This window comes from Ovis canadensis, chromosome 2, assembly GCF_042477335.2.
Source record: "Ovis canadensis isolate MfBH-ARS-UI-01 breed Bighorn chromosome 2, ARS-UI_OviCan_v2, whole genome shotgun sequence".
In the NCBI taxonomy this organism is placed as follows: domain Eukaryota; kingdom Metazoa; phylum Chordata; class Mammalia; order Artiodactyla; family Bovidae; genus Ovis; species Ovis canadensis.
This window is the reverse complement of record NC_091246.1, coordinates 33,593,866-33,616,017: the sequence shown is the minus strand read 5'-3', so window position 1 is coordinate 33,616,017 and position 22,152 is coordinate 33,593,866. Positions and strand designations below refer to the sequence as shown.

At 37.4% G+C, this 22,152-nt stretch overlaps 1 protein-coding gene across 33 annotated transcripts in view; it reads right to left on the bottom strand.

The window, feature by feature from the left end:
• Nucleotides 1-22,152, bottom strand: part of TUT7 (terminal uridylyl transferase 7) — a 58,551-nt gene that overhangs the window by 7,913 nt on the left and 28,486 nt on the right. For 5 of the 33 annotated variants that reach the window (XM_069575762.1, XM_069575763.1, XM_069575764.1 and 2 more), the window contains exons 15-29: nt 21,373-21,459; nt 20,725-20,825; nt 18,876-18,933; nt 14,688-14,791; nt 13,981-14,070; nt 13,071-13,184; nt 12,819-12,896; nt 12,022-12,199; nt 9,425-9,472; nt 9,248-9,339; nt 7,924-8,039; nt 6,151-6,476; nt 3,383-3,459; nt 2,979-3,042; nt 1,761-1,847 (exon numbers count right to left, since the gene is read on the bottom strand). In XM_069575762.1, coding sequence (XP_069431863.1) covers nt 1,765-1,847; nt 2,979-3,042; nt 3,383-3,459; nt 6,151-6,476; nt 7,924-8,039; nt 9,248-9,339; nt 9,425-9,472; nt 12,022-12,199; nt 12,819-12,896; nt 13,071-13,184; nt 13,981-14,070; nt 14,688-14,791; nt 18,876-18,933; nt 20,725-20,825; nt 21,373-21,459 — 1,616 coding nt within the window. In that variant the 3' untranslated portion in view covers nt 1,761-1,764. The remainder of the gene's footprint in view (nt 1-1,760; nt 1,848-2,978; nt 3,043-3,382; nt 3,460-6,150; nt 6,477-7,923; nt 8,040-9,247; nt 9,340-9,424; nt 9,473-12,021; nt 12,200-12,818; nt 12,897-13,070; nt 13,185-13,980; nt 14,071-14,687; nt 14,792-18,875; nt 18,934-20,724; nt 20,826-21,372; nt 21,460-22,152) is intronic. The other 28 variants (XM_069575767.1, XM_069575775.1, XM_069575770.1 and 25 more) reach the window with 11 other exon arrangements.

Sequence of the window (22,152 nt, the reverse complement as noted above, 5' to 3'; positions counted from 1 at the left end):
TCCCACTGTCAATCAAATCCTCTCAGAACAGACCTCATTCTCATTTCACTCTATTTCATTTTGAGGGTTTTCCCAGTAGAACTTTTCTTATTTTTAAGTCCATGCATTCTAATGAGAACAATTACAAAACCTTCCCAGGAAAGAGCTGCTCTTGCCTGTTCTTACAGAATCTCCTATGTCTTCACCTTTCATGAATACCATGTTCCCCTCTTGGGTAAGGGTGACAATTCTTTGAAGATTTCTGTTTCTCTTTGGGATATTCTACCTCAGTCTGATTGTAGAGAAACTTCATGCCATTTCGAATGTTTTTCCCAATATTAAAAAAACAAAACTGTAAAATATTCACATATTATAAAAATAAATGCCTATTTCTAAGTAGATCATTTTATATACTTGAGATAATTCATCTTGGTACTAACAGAAACAGAAGTACCTAAATAATTTAATAATTCAATTTATTTTCCTTGTTAAGATTCAAAGTAGAGACAACCAAATGCCCTTCGCCTGGAGCTTCCTTAGCTTTCCCAGGGTGAGACCACTGTGCCCTGGCTTATTGCAGCCTGGGCTGGTGACAGCAGGGAAGAGCTCTATCTGCTGTGGGGCTGGGGAGGCTGCCGAGGCTCTGGAGGCACTCTTTCTCAGAAACTGACACCTGATGGAACGGCTTAGCCTCTTCATTCTTTATAACTAACACAGGCAGCTCTCCAATCTACAAGCAAACATTGTTTGCACCTTAGCAATAACATACAACACGTAAAAGCTGACCACAAAATAGGCAGCTTGTTTTACATTATAAAACTGTCAGGTTTTATCAATGAAGCTTTTAAAATTTCAAAAACTTTTCTCATCACCTATACAATCAGCTTAAAGAGTACACATGCTCTATTTTTTTAAAAACAATTTCCCTTCTTTAATCCTACTTTATTGAAAATTAGAGAGGAAGAGAAAGAGATACTAAACAAAACTAGTTAAGTATCTAAAGGCCAGCTGTTTGCATCATGATTTATAGTTTCATCCCCTTAAAAAAAAAAAGCTGAAAAAGTGATTCATTATATGTTACTTTGATTTTTCTTTTACTCCTCAAATTTCTCCCTTCTATTTCAGGATTAAAACTACTCTTGAAACACCAAGAAAGGCCTTCATAGCATCCTATTTTCCCCTCCCTTTTAGCATCTTTCCTTGGGCCTGGGGGGACTGGGTAGGGATGGGGGCCCTGGCACTATGCAGCCATAGCTGAGGTCAGGTACCCTACAATTCTTCCAGCACTTCTCAGCACAACTCCCTACAATCAGGTTTTTCTACCCCTATTTCAAAGAAACGGCTCTTTTCAAAGTCACAGTGAGGGACTTCTGTTTTGCCAAATAAAATGCAGCATTCTCAGTCCTTGTTGAACAGGCCTATCAGAAGCAATTTGCACAAAGCCAACTGCCCCCTCTTTGAGGCACTTTCTCCATTAAAACTCCATTAAAAGATCAAACTCGCTGCTTCTCCATCCCCACTGTTAAACATTCTTTTCTGGGGGTGTGTTTCTGTCTCCTTGGTTTATTTTGCCTAAGCCTCTACATGCTTTTCTATCTGCCTGTATTTCCTACGTGATTGCAGTCAGATCCAGGGCTTAACTACTATCAATTACATACTGATCATCCTCAAATTTATATTTGCAGATGGGACTTCTGCTCTAAATGCCAGGCTCTTTCCTATTATCTACTTGGCTATTCAACACCTCTACCACAATATCTAGCAGGTCTCTTAAAACTTACACATTTAAAGCTGAACTCTATGTCTCCCCATAATCTGTTCTTCCTGATGGTTCCTCAGCACAGGAAATTCAAACTTCACTCTTCTAGCTGCTCAGAACGAAAAATCACAGTGTCAACTCTGAGTCTCAAAATCTCATGATTTTCTGTCATGTCTTATAATCCAACTCATCAATGATCATGTCGGCGCTACCTTTAAAGTCTCCAGGAACACGAGCAGACCTCACTTCCATCCCTTCCACCCCTGTCCAAGCTGTCCTCATTTCTACCCTGAACTACAGAAGAAGGAGCCTCCTTATTGGTTTTTCACCCTTGCCTCCTCAGCAGTCATAGTGAACATTTTAAGACAATTTTACCACTCCTTTGCCTCCAACAGCTGCCATCTCATATAGAGGAAAAAAACCATCTCTACCACTGCTGAAGGAGCTGTGTGACCCACAGTCGTGTACCCTGACCTCACCTCCAGTTACCCTCCTCTCCCTCATCCGGCTTAGCGTCACCACTTGGGACAAAACTGTTTTCAGCTCTGTTGTAAGAGTCTAAATCCAAGTTCTTCCTTTTACTTTCTTTGCTGAAATGTTACTTTATCAGAGGCTGCCTCCTTCCCAACATTCTCTTTTCCTTTTCCTTCTTTATATTTCTTAACATCTGTGGCTACATGAAATAAATATGTCTGTCTCTTTTCTGACAAGAAGGCAGAGTAAATGAGAGAAGGGGCTTTTATCTTCAGTATTTAGGCCCACACTCCACACTTGGAAGGGGCGGATGGGTGGGAGGTGTGGCTTACTATTTGCTGAAGGAACCAGTAAATGACATAGTTGAGACAGAGTGTTCAGGCCCACAATTACTTTCTTTGGTGGCAAATAATCTCCATGAGGAGAATATACTGCTGACAAGACAGTGGCAATTTCAAAGCAGAAACAAAAAGTGTAGAAGAGAAACAAATAATTGGAGACTATGGTTCCTATTCAAGAATGGTGTAAGAATCACCTAGAAAATTAAAAAAAAACAAACAAACAGGCTTAAGCCTAACCCTTGAAGAATCTGATTTAGGAAATGAAAAGTGGGGGCAGGGCAAGTGTTTTTTAAAAGCTCCCCAAGTTATTCTAATGTCCAATCGCTGTTAAAACCACTTATTCAAAGGAAGTACCTCAAAAGGCATGTGGTACACTATGCAGTAAATAAAACAACACACATTTGTTTTTTTAAAAACCCACATACCTGACTGGGGACTCAAAAATATAGATGTTTTTTGTTTCTTTTGGTCTTCATGTAAAAGCACTGCCTAAAAAACGAAATAGACTGGTTTACAAAGTCGAAAGGAACAGCATCCGCAACAGTCTGAAAACTGTAACCAAATCCAAGGAGAGCTGAAATTAGGCATGTGGGTGGCAGAACTTTGCAAGTTAATCGACAAGCAAGACACATCTGCAGGACCCCGAAAGACACGCCCGGCAGCCGGTGCACAGCAAGCTCACCGCACACGGCACCTTGGGCAGAGCAGAGGAGCCACCTGAACTGCCCAGCCCCTCCCGAGCAAATGGCCCAGAGCTGCCTGTGCTCAGAGTGTTTGCGGGAGAGGCAGAGATGGGAGGGTTTCCTGCTCAGGTCTGAGCTAGGTTTACCTGAACAAATGTGCCAGCTGGTCTCAAAGGGTTAGATGAAGAAGGGGATCCAAATACACAATCTGATTTAGACAGACCTGAGAAAGAAATGAGCACTTTTTGTTCCTACTTTAAATTGAAAGCAGTGGCCCTGTTTCAAACTTTCACAGAAAGATTTTCTGTTGAGATGACAGAAGCTCTACTCAAAATATTATGTGGACAAAATTCTAATGTATTAGAAGAAATGAGATGGAAGAACATAATCTTTAGACAAAAGCTGATTATTTTTAATTGCTATTGGAGGAAATTCACCATACTTTAGCCCCACTCCTCTTTTAATTCTTTTTACTGTGTGTGTGTTAGTCGCTCAGTTGTGTCTGATCCTCTGTCCCTATGGACTGTAGCCTGCCAGGCTGTTCTGGAATTCTCCTGGCAAGAATACTGGAGGGGGTAGCCATTCCCTTCTCCAGGGGATCTTCTTGACCCAGGAATTGAACCCAGGTCTCCTGCATTGCAGGCAGATTCTTTACTGTCTGAGATACCAGGGAAGCCCCTCCTCTTTTTGTTTTACATTATGACTACTTGATTTAATATGAAAACATAGCAGTCTGAAGGAACCAAGATTCTAGTGTTTTCTGTATGTTTGATAATACCTCATCCCTGTCCCAGGACATCCCCTGTCCCTCTTGATTGGCTGCTGCCCTCTAGATGGCCAGGATCATTGCTCTGTTTTAAAAATTTTGGTAGGATCTTAGTTCCCTGACCGGGGATTGAACCCAGGCCCACAGCAGTAAAAGTGCCAAGCTCAAACCACTTGACCACCAGGGAATTCCCTACGTTTACTATTTTGAGAGCTTTACTTATTTTATTTACTCCACTTACTACTGGCAACTTACAACTTGCTACTAGCTAGAAAGAAGAGATCCATCCAAGCTGGGGGAGTGCAGGGGCATCCCTGCACCACTTTGTTGTAACAAAGAGGAAGGCAATGCCCATGTACTTCCTGCTCTGAGTAAAAGCAGATAGTGAGCTGTTCTGAAGGGTAGCCTACAAAAGGAATTTTGATGAGACTGTATTACATCTTATCTACATATACTGTTTACAGTTTCCTCATCTGTAACTGAGGATATCAAAATAACACCACAGTTAATGGGGCTCTGGTGAAAATTAGATGAATTTACACATGTAAAGCACTTAAATAGTGCCTGACCCACTGAAAGTGCTCAATGAAAGTTAGCTATTGCTTTTAATTTCTTTTAAACATTTTACCCATATAATTGTAACATCATTTTATTCTGCTATATGTCCCTTGTGAGGGCAATAAAAGTTTGAATTCCTTAGAAGTAGGACAAGCTGAAGCTGTAAAAACATTCCATTAACATTTACATTCTATTTTAAAATTGATAATAAAACAATTTAAGAACTTATTTTTCATATAAAGCTCATTTAAAAAAATAAGGATGGCTGATCTAAAACTTTCCTATCTTAAAAAAAGAGATACTATATTGCTGACATGGTATCATAAAGTGGAAGAGAGGTATCAGTGTTCCAGGAACGACAAGGACTAGAGTGAGTATTTTAAGGAAACTTTCAGTGCTGACGTTTTTTATGCTGTCCATAAACACTTAACAGTTGAGGGCACGAACAGGGTCACTACTTTAATAAGCAACATTATTTCTCAGGGTTTCATTTTTATGCTAAATAAATTTCATCCACTTTCACAGGTTTGCTCTGAGAAAAAAAGTGAGAGTGTATAAACTGCCTTGTAAACTGTAAGTTACCCTCCCCTCTTCAAGGTACCCTTACTTTTAATAGTCTGTTAAAAATATGCCCCAAATGGATGCTTCACCCATTTCACAGAAAAAGCAGATTAAGATCCAACAACTCACAGGGGCAAGATCTATGGATGATGTTCAACTATAGACAGAAAATACATTTTTCCTTACTCTAAGAGTAACCATGCTCACTGAAGAAAATGATGAAATGCAAAGGTAATTCTCTGCAGGTAGAGGCACTGTTAACTGTATCACCCTTCTTCTACTCCCCTTTTTAGGCCTGTGAGCACATGTGTTTAAACAACAATGTAAGTGGCTCCTGCACACAAAGTATGGTGTCCTGAGATCACTTCAGCTACGCCTACCCATGGCTCTTCCATCTCAGAAGTGTACATACTGAGCTGGGAAAGCTCAAGTAAGTGGTAGCTTGTTTTCTGGTCAATTAGGTCAGCAGTCCCTAACCTTTCTGGTACCAGGGATCAGTTTCATGGAAGACAATTTTTCCATGGACTGGGTGCTGGGGGGCGGTGGACGGGGGGCAGGAGGGTGGTAGTCCGGGAGGTAATGAAAGCCATGGGGAGTGATGGAGAGCAGCACATGAAGCTTCACTTGCTCACCCACTGCTCACTTTCCACTGTGCAGCCCGGTTCCTAACAGGTCACAGATCAGTACTGGTCCATGGCCTGGGGGGTATTGGGGATCCCTGTCTTAAGTTACATTTTTTAAGTACTGGGGATTACTAGGTCTTCAATTCATTGATAATCTTATCTGAAAAGTCAACCAAACTTATCAGAGTTAACCAGATTGACAAGCCTCTTAAAAAACCAGGAATAAGTGTTTAAAAACACACAGAGAATTAGAAGTAAAGATGGGGGAGGTGGGTTTACCTTCTGAAAAACAAAATCTTATCCAGTAAATAGATCTGTACATATAACTAAAATAGTTAAGAACCCTAAAAAAGAGATTTCCCTTGAGATGTGAGTGCAAACATCAAGGCATGATGGGCATCCATACCTGAAGAGCCTTTAAACTGAGGGCACTCCTTTTTAATGTGCCCTTCTCTTCCACAAATAAAACAACGTTTTTCTCTTAAGTCTTTGTCCTCCTGTCTCTTCCACTTTTCCACTGGCGGCCTGAGGATTTTCTCTCTCCCTGGCTCAGCAGCTGCCCTCACTGGCTTGGCTTTCTGAGGTGTGCACTGCATGGGTTTATCTTCTTTTGTGGATACCTCTCTCTCTGTGTACTTGTTTTGAATTTCTTTATCTTCTTTGCTTCTTTTGTCTTTGTTCTCAGGGTATCTTTGGTTCAGGGTATCTTCCTGATCTCGCCGTCGCCTCACTCTGTAGAAGATATAATACTAGTAGGAAAATCTGAACAGAAACCTAACAAAGTATTAAGACCCCTCTAGGTTTAGGAGACAACTAGATACAGAAGGCATCAGAGGGAAAAATAAGAATTTTAGCCCATCTTCTCTACTAACACATTTTTGACTGGGGGATTTCTGCAGAAACTATCACCTGTGGCATTAATATGTCTCTGGTCAATAATGTATTAAGAAGTACCCTCAGAGCTTAAGGGTGTAGTTGTTCATTTTCACAATTACTCTAATGCTATGAAACCAGTTTTTGCAATTAGCAGAACTCCTTAATTTAATACCTACTCTGGTACTGATGTAATGAAACTCAAATTATCTTTGGCACGATTTCTTAAAACTTTCTGGCCCACTAGGGGTCACTAAGAGTCGGACACGACTGAGCGACTTCACTTTCACTTTTCACTTTCATGCACTGGAGAAGGAAATGGCAACCCACTCCAGTGTTCTTGCCTGGAGAATCCCAGGGACAGGGAGACTGGTGGGCTGCTGTCTATGGGGTTGCACAGAGTTGGACACGACTGAAGTGACTTAGCAGCAGCAGCAGCAGCATTCTTTACTAGCGCTGGAAACTTGAGACATAAAACTTTAGGTTCACAACAGAACAATGGTTACAAGGAGTTTTGCGCTCTTAAACTGTCAAAATTATTTTTTCCTTGCCCTACAGAATCAGTGGCTATTATCTGAATAAAAAATAAAGTAATAAATAAGAGCCTCAAATTCCAGATGGTGATTTAAGTATCACGTTTTTAAATGAGAATGTTATCGTCCACTTAAAAATACCACCACCACAAAACAAGAATATGTCCCAAGCAAGCAACCAAAAACATCTCCCTCTGCCCTCCTGAAAACATTATTAGAAGAAAGCATGATGACCAAATCGAGTAGGTCACCACAACAATTAGTAAGAATTAAAATGCATACAAGTGAAGGGTCCTATAGTGCAGTACAGTATTACTGAGTCTAAATTCCCACACAGTACACTCGTTATTGTATATCAGAAATATAACTGAGATTAAAAAAAAAAAAACACCCCCATTTTACTTTTCAATGACTGAAATGATTCTGGACTTCTCACTGCTGTAAAATGGAAGAATTTCAGTTTCCTCTTCTGCTCTTCCATCCTTGCTGGAGAGTGTAATAACCAAATGATCAAGGGGTGATTAGGGATGTGCCCAAAATTAGGAAAAGGGATGAGGCCTGGAAGACTGTCTCCTGTATGCTCAAGTTAATCCTAGCCATCTGACTTAGAGTCAGGTTTTAAATCACTTCATTTTCCTTGTAAAAAATCTCAAAGTTATCTGAGAACTTCTGGGTTTAATATAAGTTTTATTTCCTGGTACAAGACAACCTCATTTGAAAACTGGTACAGTAAGAAAATAAAAACAAAACCACCCTTTTGAATGTTCACTTACTTTCTCCTCATAGGACAGTCCTTCATGAAGTGTCCAATTTTCCCACAAATTCGGCAACATCTATCATTTGGGGCCAGCTCTCCTTCAGTTAGTACATCTGGATCAAAAAAGTACTCCTAGCAGAATATAAATACATAAAAACCTGAATGACTAATATCAGATCCAAACACAAAAACTAACCAGTATCAATCAGGGATCTTATATCTCAACATTGACAAATCATTATTTTTAATAATTATTATCATACTGTTTAGATCAAAAAATCTAAAATCACTAAGAGGTGTAATTCAGGATAGGTTTACCTGAATTCATTTTGGTTCATTCCTTTTCACCGTGCAGAACACTTTAACCCTACCTTTTTCCCCAGCACAACTCTAAACAAGAGCATTACATATGCCTGTGAGTCAGCTTCCTAGGACTTGGGGAAAACTGAGGCCAGGTAAAAAAAACTTCATTTTCTCATAAAAAGAAAAGGCTAAAACCTAAAAAGAAAGAAGCTATGTGTTGTTGCTTTGCTGTGGCTTCTGAAGGAAAGTATCAGAGGAAAGGAAAGACAATGGCCTGGATTCTAGCCTCCTTACCATTGTCATGAAGCTGGGTACCAGCAGAGGTGGCATCACCTGGGGGTTTGCACGACATGCAGTCTTGGGGCCCACCCGAGACCTCCTGAATTAGAATCTGCATTTTAACAAAATCCCCAGGTGATGTATTAGAACAAGTTTCAGAAGCAGGGTGTAGAAGACTGCCACAGCAATATCTAGCAAAAACTAGATGCAGAGATGTAATCAAATGCTGAACATGCTTATACATCTGATAACTTGAGGTTCATTTAAAAAGTCTTAATTAGGAAAATTAATGCATGAGAAAACCCCCTTTATTTTTAACACAAAACACTCTAGTTCCTAGCCCCTTCCCCTTTTTTCTCACTGAAATGAATTTTTATAATTTATAGTAATTTTGTTTTACTTTTATTGAGTGTGGTTCCATAAAAACCTGAGTATCAGGTTATATGAGGACAGATTTTTAGCACAGGGAGCACTGTGTCTCTTCTAGCTTCATTAAGGTATTTATTACTCTTTGCAAGCAGACTAGAAAATTTAGATTTTCCTAAATCTAAGAAAATCCACCCAAACTTAACTTCTGGCTATCTCTCCCTATGCTGCTGACAAATGGCTTCAAAACAGCTGTTTATGAAAAGGCTTTAATTGTGGCTAGACTCACCAAATCTTCAAGTGTTTAGGTTATTACTGAAGTAATGTATACAAATTAGGTGCTTTAAAAGGCTTTTGGAACTGGTTTTTTGGTATTTCCAACAGACACTTACCATTTTTGAGGGGTAGTCCTTTGGAAATCCTTTGACTGGAATCCCAAATACTCTTCTCCCATTAATAAATGCTTTCATTATAAAATTTGTCACTTAGAAAAAAAGAGTAAAGTCTCAATTAAATGGATTAACAGGAAAAGAGAAAGCATTATTATTTATAAACAAAGCAAAACTTACTTTTCCTTGATAATCCGGCTCCAAGATTATGATTCAAATCAAATGGATCTAAGTAAAGAAAATTAATGAAAACAAAAAAAAGATAAATAGGAAATACCACTATTTATACATTAAGTGAAGTCTATGTAACAAAAAGTGTTACATACTTAAAAGTATTAAAATGAGTGCCTTTTTAATGAGCTTCAAGTCTATAATACAGCTAAGTGCTATATATTTCTAAATATATGGAAAGTTTTTCCCTAAAAGTATCCATCAAAAATGAGGATATTGCTTTATATCTGAATTCTTAAAAGAGTCCTTCATATTATGAGAAAGTGCTTCATTTTGGACAACAAAATACTATTTGGAAAAGACATATTAGTCTGATATCACCAAATCATACTAGTTTTAGAGGCATACAGAGGACACAAATACATTTAAAACATTTTACCACTGAATGTTTCTGCTAATTAACAGCCTTACAAAAAGTCATTTTGGAAAATACACTTATTGGGACCTCCCTGTTGGTCCAGTGGTTAAGAATCTGCCTTCCAATGCAGGGGACTAAGATTAGACCCCTGGTTGGGGAAGTAAGATTCCACATGTTGCAGGGCAACTAAGCCTGTGTATCACAACTACTGAGCCCACACACTACAGCTACTGAAGCCCTAGAGGCCATGTTCCACAACAAGAGAAGCCACCACAATGAGAAGCCCTTGCACTCTCTGCAGCTGCAAAGTGCCCTGCAGTCTCCAGAACTAGACAAAGCCTGTGCATGGCAACAAGACCCATGCAGCCAAAAATAAATAAATAAATCTTAAAAACAAAACCAACCAACCAAAAACAAAACAAAACCAAAGACAAGCAAAGGGAAAACAAAACAAAACAAAACCTTTTTTGAGGATCATCTCATTACTTAAGAAAACGGAGGATGTATACAGTACATATAAGAGGAGAAAGAAGTAAAAAGAGGCATCCTTCTGGTTGTCTTGTTATGCTTCTAATGTACAGTAACTGGGGTATATCATTCGGGATTTAGACCCACTATGAGTTTACTGGAGAGAAGCACCCTTCACTCAATTTAATCCTATACTAATAATTGGTATAAGGTTACCTTTCTAGTAGGTTTGGTCATGCTTTCCTCTGGTGACTTTTACGTGTGTGCTATGTGGAAGTATTTTTGGTGTTTGCTTGGTGCAGCAGAGATGCTACAGTATTAGTTACTGTACAAACACTACAAACTACCACCATTGAAATTTCTCGATTCTAGAAAAACTAGTCAGAAGTCTTCCTTCTAAGACAGCCTATTACTAATGGCTCATTTATAAAATAAAGTTAAAAGCAAAAGGTAATGAGGCATCAAAAAATTAAAAAAAAAAAATTAATTGGCAGACCATAAGAATCCACTGTGATAATGGAAATGTTTAAGACAAAGTTCTGTTTTTAGCTACGGGATACTAAAAAGTTATAACCATATCCATAATCCATGGTCATCTGAATTTAATTTTGTAAGCAGTCATCGTATTTTAATAATGTCAATAAGCAGAAGTAATGACAATAGAGCATCTAAAGTAACACATTTAGGTGATTACAGTTAAAAAAATTATAGAAGACTAAAATCAACAAAATATTTCTTAAGCATTTTCAATTCCATTTTTAAGCATTTAAACTCCATTTTGTCTTTAAAATTAAAATCCCACAAATTGATCACTTACAGGTGGAATCTAAAAAATAAAACAAAGAAATGAATGTAACAAAACAGAAACAGACTCACAGATATAGAGAACAAACTAGTGGTTGCCAGTAGGGAAAGTGAAGTGTGGAGGGGCGAGATGAGCTATGAGATTATGAGACACAAACTACTATGTATAAAATAAATAAGCAACAAGAATATACTGTACAGCACAAGGGATACAGCCAATATTTTATAATAACTTTAAAGGTAGTATACTCTATAAAAACACTGAAACACTATTTTGTACACAAAACTAGTATAACATTGTAAATCAATTATACAAATCAATACTGAACAACCACTGAAAATAATCTGGTGTATAGACAGAATAGAGAATTAGAGTAAAACCATTCAGTGTAAAAAGCAAGTCTCAGAATAATGACCACAAACATCTAAAAGAAAAAAGTTTATGTATATATATATTTATCTGGGTACATACAAATATATATAAAGTTAATGCAAAAAAATCTACAAAGATAAAAACAAAAATCCCCCAAATTGGAAATAAACAATCAAATACAAACACATATGGCCCATGAATCCTAGCATTCAGCATGGGCAAACTAAATGACAAATTTTTGAAGCTGGCTTATCTCTATAGCAGAGAGATAATTATTCTCCAGAACTTGTTAAACAAAGATAAAAGACTTATGGTGAACAAAGATTTTTGGATTTGTAAGAAATCCCACACGAAAGCATCAGTCATTCAAAAAAAAAAAGGAAACAGATAAGTCTTCCTGACATGGACAGTAACGGGGCAATTGCTGGCGCGTCCTGATCAGTGGCTCATGGTGGCTTGGGAAGAGCTCTGCAAGGACCAAGAATACCCTCAACAGTTCAATCTCTATATTCTATTCAGTTTTAAGTTAGATTTTATTAGTACCTTCAATAACAATGTATTTTGATGTCCACTGTTTCTTAAAAGTTGTAAGCAGACTTTTTCTCCTGATGCTAATTACATGTTCTTTAAAATCAAATTCCTCTGTGTAGAAACGAAGAAGTCCCAACCATAGCTGCCCAACAGATTCTGTATTTTTTCCATATTCTGGCCAATAGTTGGGCTAGAAATAGAAGGAACAAGAGATTTCATGCTCTATAGTAAAGTGTTAATATCAATAGTCATTTGTATCTTAGGGAATAAATCTGGATTTATTTTAATTAACTAGAATTTAAATATATAAAAACAATTATAAAACTTTTCTATTTTAAAGTATCATTTACATGAGTTTATTAATCTCTAACCTATGACCCAGAGACAGAAAGTGCTCTGGGTTTTAAATGTCAAACCTCAGAATGCATGTTTGTGGAAGAATCTAGAAATAAATTTTAGAGCCTTGGTGACACCTAGTTATTATACCTCTGTAACTCAAGAGTTTTTCTAAATTCTGTAGGAAATCACAGAACAAATTATCTGTTCATGTGGAGTAAAGCTAGTTAACCATTTTGAATTATTAGTCAGTAAAGAAATCCTGGATACAGTCCCTAGAAACTCACCTGGCTTAAAAAATATTTTCAACTTCAAAGGAATCATCTGTATATGCTAGTTTTTTTTTTACTATCACAATATAAATAAATATAATGTAACAAGTGATAATATAATTGTTGACCATCTACACTACAGCACAGTATAGCTAACTTTCAGTCAAGGATGTAAAAAATCTTTACTATTAAAATACGTACCAGTTCATCTATTTGATCAAAAAAATAAATATTCCAGCCATCAACAAATATTTCAGGTTTCTTTTCACCTTTGTATATCTGAAATTAATTTTTAAACTATTAGTATGGATTACAAACTTAGCGCATTGATACAAAAACTTGTAGGAAAATAGTAAAAATTTTAACTATAGAACCACAGAATTTTAGAGAAGGAAAAGGGCTCAAAAATCATCCAGCTCTACAGATGACAAATACAATTTCCTTTACTAATACCTCTTGAAGGACAGGAATAACTGGTGGAGTCCTCTGCTGTAGAAAATATAGCACCATGAGCGTATATGCGTATGACGATAAGCTGCCTCTAGAAGCATCGCCAATATCGCACATCTGGGGGTAAGGAAAAGGAGGAACAAACGAAAGATCACCGATGTCTTCTGCTACACTTACAGCTATTCTATTGTCACTAAAAGTAAGGTGCTTCTAGAGGGCACTAATATAAAAGTCGTACTTTTCAAATGCTAATATATGCCAACAAAACCAAATAAGACCAACCCCGCCCCCCCAAAAAAATCAAAAAGTAAAACAAACCCCAACAAAGCTGTGGAACTATCAGCCACAAGCAATATTAGGTTATCATGTAAAATTAAGGTAGCATTTTAGTTTGTTCAGTAGGGCTTCTCAAATAGTTGGCTATGGTTCTTTAAAAATATAGGCCAATGTTTTCTTTTTTCTTTTTTAAGTATAGTTGGTTTACAATATTATATTAGTTTCAGGTGTGTAACACAGTAATGCAATATTTTTACAGATTATACTCCATTTAAAGTTATTACAAAACAGGGAACTGTCTGGTGGTCCAGTGTTTAGGACTTTGTGTTCTCACTGTGGAGGGCTTAGGTTCTATTCTTGGTCAGTAAGCTAAAATCCCAGAAGCTCTGCGGTGTGGCCAAAAAAAAAAGTTATTACAAAACAGTGGCTACATTCCCTGTGTTGTACAACATATCCTTGTTGCTAATTTACTTTACATATAGTAGTTTGTGTCTCTTAATCCCATAATATCCCTGTCTCCCCTACTGGTAACCACTAGTTGGTTTTCTACATGACTGAGTTTGTTTCTTACGTTTTCAACAAGGTTTAAAGATGTAAAGAAATTTCCTGAGGAAATCTCAGGAGTAAGGATACTTACCTTTGTAAATACTTTCATAGTATAGCACAAATATTTCACTCTGGGATCAATGGCTGCATAAGCAGATAAGAGTCTTGTGTTATGAAGGGCCTGTTAAAAGGGAAATTATACTACCTTAAAAACAGTTTAAAGGTGAAATATTCTGAATAGGTTTACAGTGTAATTCATTTTTAAGATGAAGACATTTAGACTGAAACTATATATTTCCCCTATAGAGTAGCTTCACTAACTTACTAGACAATAATTACAAGTGACATCTGATCTCAGGCCACCTTAGTCTAAACATTCCTAGAAAATATGGGCTATAAAAATAATCACTTCCCTTTAACTCAACGTAAGATCTGTATCCCTGCCTAGTATTCATATTAAATGTCCTTAGGGGCCAGAGAGGTTCCAGAGAGCCTCGAAAACAAACCAGGTCTGAGACCAAAGACACACACACACCCCCCACAAAGTTCAAGCAAACAAACAAACAAACAAACAAACACTTGCCACTCTGACCTCATTTTAATGAATACTAATATTAACTCAATTCGGTGTTATATCCCCAGTCTCAGAACACTGCCAGACACTTAGTAAGCACTAACAACTACTAAAAGAATGAATATGATGAAATGAATGGCTTAATTTTACTTAAAGATTGAGTAAATTAAGAGATACTTCTTCCCCTTAATCTCCAGAAAGAAAAAGTCTAGGGAAAATCTTACCAATGTGTTATACAAACTGATGTCCACTTCCAGCCCGCTTCTCAAATGGAAGAACTTTACAATTGGCACCTTTGCTGTTGTAATAGGCAAGATGTTTCTCAGTCCTAGGTTGGGAAACAAGATAGTGTTATTAAATCCAATAGCAGAGGGTCTAAGTTGCTCTTATGTTCCAACATAGAATGAAGTAAACCTGGCTTTGGCTTGTCTCAGTGAGTCACTAAGACTAGTCAAAGAATTCTGTTATTAACAAACAAGATTCTTTTGGCAAAATTTACATTTGTTAAACACATGAATATCTGGAGTACAAGAATCAACAAGGCAGCCACTGCTCTTCAGGAAAACACTGGATCTTGTGTATGTGTATAGAGCTGTCAGTCTGATAAACTTCAAAACAGAGGAAACTACTATAGAATCTGGACTACGTGCACCCTACCTATTCTCTGTATGACTACATACATTATATGAAGAAAAGCCCTACATCATATGAGTAATCATCTGAATGCCCAAAACAAAAGTTACTCATCATGGAGCTAGAAGCCATGTCAGTATAACAAAAGAATCAGTGTCAACAGGAGAGAAGGATATTGCCTCAGCTAGGTTTTGAAAAACTACAGGCAAAAAAAGAGAAGGCTGAGGGAATTTACCAGGCAAGGAAAACTGCACAGGGAAAAGGTAGCTGCCTGAAACAGAATGACAAGCTCAGGAAACCTCCATGGAATTGTGCAAGCTACAGAGTAGACTTGAGGGAAAGAAATAATGAGTAACAGGAGAAGTGGTAAAACTGAGAAGAGCCCAAATATGGAACAAATATATCCTTGGAGGCAAAGAGATGCCAATGAACTGGCAAAATCTGGGAAGAATCACTGACCATTGGAGGCACCTGGAAGAGAGACAGGATGACCATTATAAAAACTGACCTGGGACTGAACTACAATGGTGGCATGGGAACGCAGAGAAGCAGCAAGACATGTTTGAGAGCATCTCTAACTGGATGGGTTGGGGAAGAACATATAGGGAAAAGGAAGGCTATAACAGAAAGAAGACTCCCTGAACACCCAGATTCCTTTACAAACATCACCATCTAAGACCATTCACCCTTACCCAAAAGATGACACAGACCCAGAGACATGAACATGCTTAGGAATATGCAGTTGGTGAATTGTGGAGTGGGAATTCAAATCTAGGTATGTCTGACTCTACTGAACCTAGTCTAGGACAGGCTAATTATCACTTCATTCATTTCAGTGATTCCAAGGATGTCAATGTCAACAAGCAAGAAAGAGGATGTAGAAGGAAGAACAGCTAGTGGCGCTTGTAGCAGAAGAGAAGTGGAAGCGAGAAAGATGTGTTTATTCTGGGTGCTGAGGTCCGAGCTCCTTTTTGAGAGAGTTAAATGGTGACATCTAGAAGGACAGATGCCTAGTGATCTGGAATTCAGAAAAAAAAAAAAGTATGCAGATGAAAGGAATTTCAGCAGAAAAGGTCTGCATGGGAGACAGAAGAAGTCTAACTTATACTGATGGGGAGAAGGGGCAAGGAAGCTCCTATTTACTGAACATGCAGCAAGTCAGGCCTTGTATTGTATTATTTTTCTTAATCTTAAATCCTATTATTGTTGTTCCCGCTTTGCAGATGAGAAACTGAGTGCTTACGATGAAGGTGAGTGACTTTTTGGAATCACACAGCCAGCAAGCAGGGACCCAAGATTTAAAACTAAGGAGTCTGATTTCAGAAGCCACCATTAATTACTTTGCTATGGTGGCTTTAAATTGAGTATCCTTTTTTTCCCATCTCCTTCCTAGATGGAGAAATTCTAGAATCTGACACTGTTAACTCACCATTATGATATTTATAAACCTGTCCTCTAGGATTTACTCACAGTACATCATCTTGGTTCCTATTTTACCATTCCAACAGCTACTTTTTCAGTGTCCTTCCTTAATTTCTACACTTATAAATTAAAGCTTGGTCCTCAACCTCTCTCATAATCCCATGGAATTGTTTTATTCTTGGCCTCTTCCCTCAAGGTTTTCAATACAAAACTGTTTCATTTTATTCTTCAGTCTTAACTGGCAACTCTACGTTTCTAACTCTACTTTTCTAACTGCTTGCTGGACTGTTAACTTAGAAATTATAGCTTCATGGCAACTATCACTCCACACTGGTATTCTCTGCAAACATTCCCATTCCCATTTCTTAGTTCAGATATCAGCCTGAACCCATATTTCCTCCTTGCAGGTTTTGAATCTAGGAAATTTCCCTTTGGAATCTCTCATATTCTTTTCCTTTTAGGATCACTGGCATCTGGTTAAGACCCTTCTGCCCTGTCCCTTAGACTGTATCTTCCCTAAGAGCATACCAGCGGCCTAAAAAGTTCTGCTTTGTGTTTCTTCTCTTGAACACAGTTCACATTTTCCTACTAGTTCCTACTTGAAACTCCTCTCAAAATGTATCAATCTTCTCATTGTCCTACAAAATCGATTATAGTGATTCTCACAGTCACATCCATGCATCTTCGGAATGACTTCTCATTTATCCTTTTCAAATCATGTTCATCAATATCATGAGATCAGAACAAGGCCGTCTCTTCCATGAACCTCCCTTACCCAACTCTTTCCCCAAATCTCTCTCTCCTCAGAAGTTATTTAATACTTACTGTAGGCTCTACAAGTTATTTTAATAAATGAATACCACCATACATTGTTCCATACCCTATGAGAGCATCTTACCTTTGAGATCTGAAAGTTGTCAAAGGAAAGACCTGTAGACTTATTTTTCTATCCTACCTACATGCCCAACACAGTGCTGAGCACATAACAAGCAACCAATAAAATATGTGGGAAAACTGCTTTCTTAATCATTGCTTTCTAGCTATTATTCAATTTTTGCTCCATGCAATCTGTATTACATTATAATCTATATATAAAAGTCATTTTTAAAAAGTCATTTTTAGTCTAAAAATGACCTATTTTTAACATGGTTCATTCTTAGAAAGTGTAGGTTTTTTAGGAGAAAGGGAAGTGATGTCTGCAGCTTAATCGCAAATGGTTCAGAAAAAAATTACAAGGAAGCAAGAGATAGGATGATAAATCAAATGTGATAAAATGTTAACTGGTGGATCTGAACGAAGGGCAGACAGAATTCTTTGTACAATTTTTGCTGATTTCCTTTACATATGAAATTATTTCAAAATCAAAAATAAAACCTACCTCACTATGAAATACCTAATAGTCATGGCAACGTAGCAATCTAGTTTCTTTGCATAATCTTCAAAAACAAAAATAAAAAAGCATATAGTTTTGAGAGGTAAAATTCCCATAATGCTTATTTCAATGATCATAAAAATGATATCAAAGCACATTAAAAAAAATACTGATGTTCTACGTCACTTTTCATTAGGAATAAAACAAAATTAAGATTGCCCCTGTTATTTAAAATCACATGGTATCCTCTTTAAACTCCTGGAAATAAAAAATGCAAATAAAAGGGGTACTCCAGGTGGACACTTATGTGCGCATGCCCATGCTGTGGATTTAAACCTACTCTTGACCAAGATATAAGAAAGCGTTTTATGGATGGTCCATAGATTCTAAGTTTCACAAAGGCAAGGACCACATCTTGCTCATTTTCATTTTTAACTCTTCGCACAGACGTTTGATGTACCACATTTTAAAAGACTCTCACTGTTAACAGCATCCACAGCTACCTCTGACAAAGAGAGGCAGAAGAATATGTTAATGGCATTTCAGCTCTGTGCACAATTACAAAACCTGTACATTTTTTGCAGCTGTAAATACTTGTTCAGGGTCATGCACAACTTGCTGAACAGCTGCCAAGTACAATCCATCACCCCAGTCCATAGCGCTTTCCGCTATACTTCACGTCATGGCCAGCAACCTTACCTACACTTTGACTTACACTATGTTGATAAGGCAAAATGATTCCCAAAGTTTCTTGTGTGTATAGTATACATTTTGTCATGAAATAAAACCAAGGCAACAATATGCATACAAATTATAACCAATTCCTCAGTTTTTCATACTTAACCACACAGATTTTTTTCAAAGACACCAATGCTATAAATGTTATATGAGCCAGTACACTGTTTCAGTCATTTGTAAATTTTAAGTATGCAAAACACTAATAAAAAAGATGAGAATATTTTTTAGATAAAGCTTATAGAGGTACCTGAATGCTTTTTGAGGACTCTTGCCAATTCTTCAATAGTTCTTACACAGTCCAACCCCTGCAACAAAAATGGCACAGACTGAATCAAAAACAGAAGACAGGTTCCTAACCCTGTTTTCGTTTCATTTCCACCAGAAATAACAAAATTAAATTCAATTTGCTTTACATTCATTTTTCTTTTTTAGGTGAGCATTAATCCCTACTCACAGAAATATCTTAAGAATATGGAAACCCTCATGCATCCTACTTACTAACTGCTCTTAGAAGAGCAGGAAAGGCTGAAATCAGTGTCCCCAGAAAAGTCTCTGAACCACCAAGAACCTCCAATTTTTTTCCTCTATGTGACAGAATTAATAAGAGAGAGCTCCTGTGGCCTGTCTTATTCATTCTGGGTAGATCTTCATTATAGCTTAATTAAGAGCTGATAAACTGCTTTGGGGTATGATTAAGCTTGATTATTTCTCCATAGGACTAGTCAAGCATATAACGCACAAAAAGAAAGTTATATAGCAAATATGAGTAACATTTCAAATATTTAAAAACATTTGGGCTGACCTTTTTAACATTAAATACTCTTGTTGGTTAGTTGGTTATATACTTCCCAGAATTTGGAATTTAATTTAGAAATGCCCCCACAACTAGTTTATTAATCATGTAAAAATTCAATGTTAATGATGTATAATCAGGTCATTCACATATTGGACCCAATCGTCCTTATCCACCTTATTCACCAAAGTCACGCCAGATAACCTGTGGCTGTTTTCTTAAATCAGATGCATCCTTAAGGGACAAAACCCTGAAACTCAGAAAAGGCATAAGAACATCCAGAGCAACAGCAGCACCACTGATTTGGATGTGCAGCATTTGGACTACTGTTGTAAATAAAAAGGGGATGGATTTAGTACTTGTTAAACTTTACACCTTTTCACAGTGTTTTATATTTGACAAATGCCATCAAGGAGGCAAATCTTTTCTGCCTTGTGGGCCATATGGCCTGTTGCAAGGACTCAACCCTGGAGTTAGAGTGACAGCAGATGTAGACCATACATAAATGAAAGGGTGCAGCTGAATGCCAATAAAACTGACATTAAAAAACAAAACAAAACAGGCAGTAGGCTGTAGTTCACTGATTCCTGACATACATGATCCAAGTTGAGGTGCACAACAATTTTCTGAGGCAAAGGAAATCTCATTTCTGTATTAGAGATAAGCAACCAAAGATGGACACGCCTGTCTTGAATCCAGTTTAGTACTCTTTTATTACTGTACCATGGGCTTCCCTGGTGGCTCAGCTGGTAAAGAATCTGCCTGCAATGCGGGAGACCTGGGTTTGATCCCTGGGTTGGGAACATCCCCTGGAGAAGGGCAAGGCTACCCACTCCAGTATTCTGGCCTGGAGAATTCCCTGGAGTGTGTAGTCCATGGGGTCACAAAGAGTCAGACACAACTGAGTGACTTTCACTTTCATCACTGTATCACACTGGCTGCCTTCTAAAACTTCACAGAAAACCTTATGTGGGTGTATTTATGCACCTGAGTCAGCCTGGTGGCTATGCCAAAGGGACACTGGAAAGGCTAGTTTGGTGTTCTAGAATTCCCAGATGTCGCTTTCATATCCAGTTTGTATTACAGGTTGGAAGCACAAGCCTTTCTACTCCTCACATTCACCTCTATAAGCTTTTTTTTCTCTATAAACTGCTAATGTATATATTTGCCCAGACAGATTATGCCAAATGGCATACTCCATATGATATACCCTGATAAATTTGGAAAATACCATGCTGAATTGTGAATCAAGATTGTCGAAACACACCCCACAGCAAATGCAAGTTTTATGTGGTTACTATACCTCAGCAGTTTCAAGTCCGTTAATTGTCATGCAGACATCAAGGTCACTCTGTTTGAACCCAAATCCATTTTTGGAGGAGCCAAACAAGCTCAATTTAGTTCCTGTTAGGGATATATGAAAAGTAACAACTAACCTGAGTACATTTAATTTTCTGACCACAGCAACTCTCTTATGAATCAAAAATACTCAGTTATTAAGTGTTCTATAATAATCTCATAATAATTATTTTCTTTTATTAACTAGTCTTTTATTATAAATTACTGCCTTTCAAAATTTACTATAAATAAATACAAGCTATAGAAGACACAAAAGATTATCAAATGTCACTTTATTCTTAGATGCAAGGACATTCCAAGGAAAATGTGGATCCACCTCAGCATATTTAATAACGTAAGCTTACTACTTTCTAAATGAATTCACTTTTTAGAGGTCTGAACCTTGACTCTCAACTAATAAATGAAGTTCACGTGTATCTGCTAAGTGGAATACTACACTGCAACTGTCTTCTCTGTTGGCAAACTAGGACTGGACAGACCTAAAGCCATCCTAGGAGTATCACAAAACAAAGAAGCCCTGGTCCCCACCATCACTGCAAGACTGCTTTCTTATGCTCAAAGTTAATGTTATTAAAGCTAAATAATTATTTACCTGGAAACTCCTGCTTTATGAAATTTTCTAGGTTTTGCCGAATATGTTCACGAGCCTGATCTTCTGCAACAGTTGGAGAAAAATCCTCTGTTTAAAATAAACAGATACATTCAGAAACAAAGATTGTTCACATTCTCTGAAAAGTATTTTTCAATAAACCTAGTTAGCTAAAGAAAAAAACCCAACCAAACCCTAAATTTTGTGTCTTCTCAGTAGACAGTATTAAGCAACGTACAATAAAGATGCCTTTTTCAAAGAGTCTATCACCAAGAACTGTTCCTGAGATGGAAACCAGTCTGCACAAGGGTTCTGTTCCTGGGTTTCATAGAGGCCCAGAGCCTGATAAAGGCAGAGCGTGAACATAACAAAGTTTGTGAGTATGTATTTATACATATATATAAAACACATTTTATAGGTGTGTGTGTGTATATATATATATTTATTCACATTTTCCCTCCTAAGGAGAAGTAATAGTTTTCTTTCATCACTTACTCTCTCCAAAGAGATTTGAAGAACAAATCTCTGATTAAGAACAAGTGACTTATGGCACAGACAGACATCTTAACATGCAGCAATGTGATGTGTCATAATGTTCCACTCTTAGCAGCTGCATGCCTCTCCATCAAATAGTTTTCCTTGTAGAACTTAAAGCTCTGCACACCAACACTTCCCCAAACTGATGTTCCTTAAAGGTTATTAGCTAACATTAATGAAAAAGTATTCTAAGCTCAAATTTTAGAAACGTTAGATAAAGGAGTTATTAAATAAGCTTATTACCTA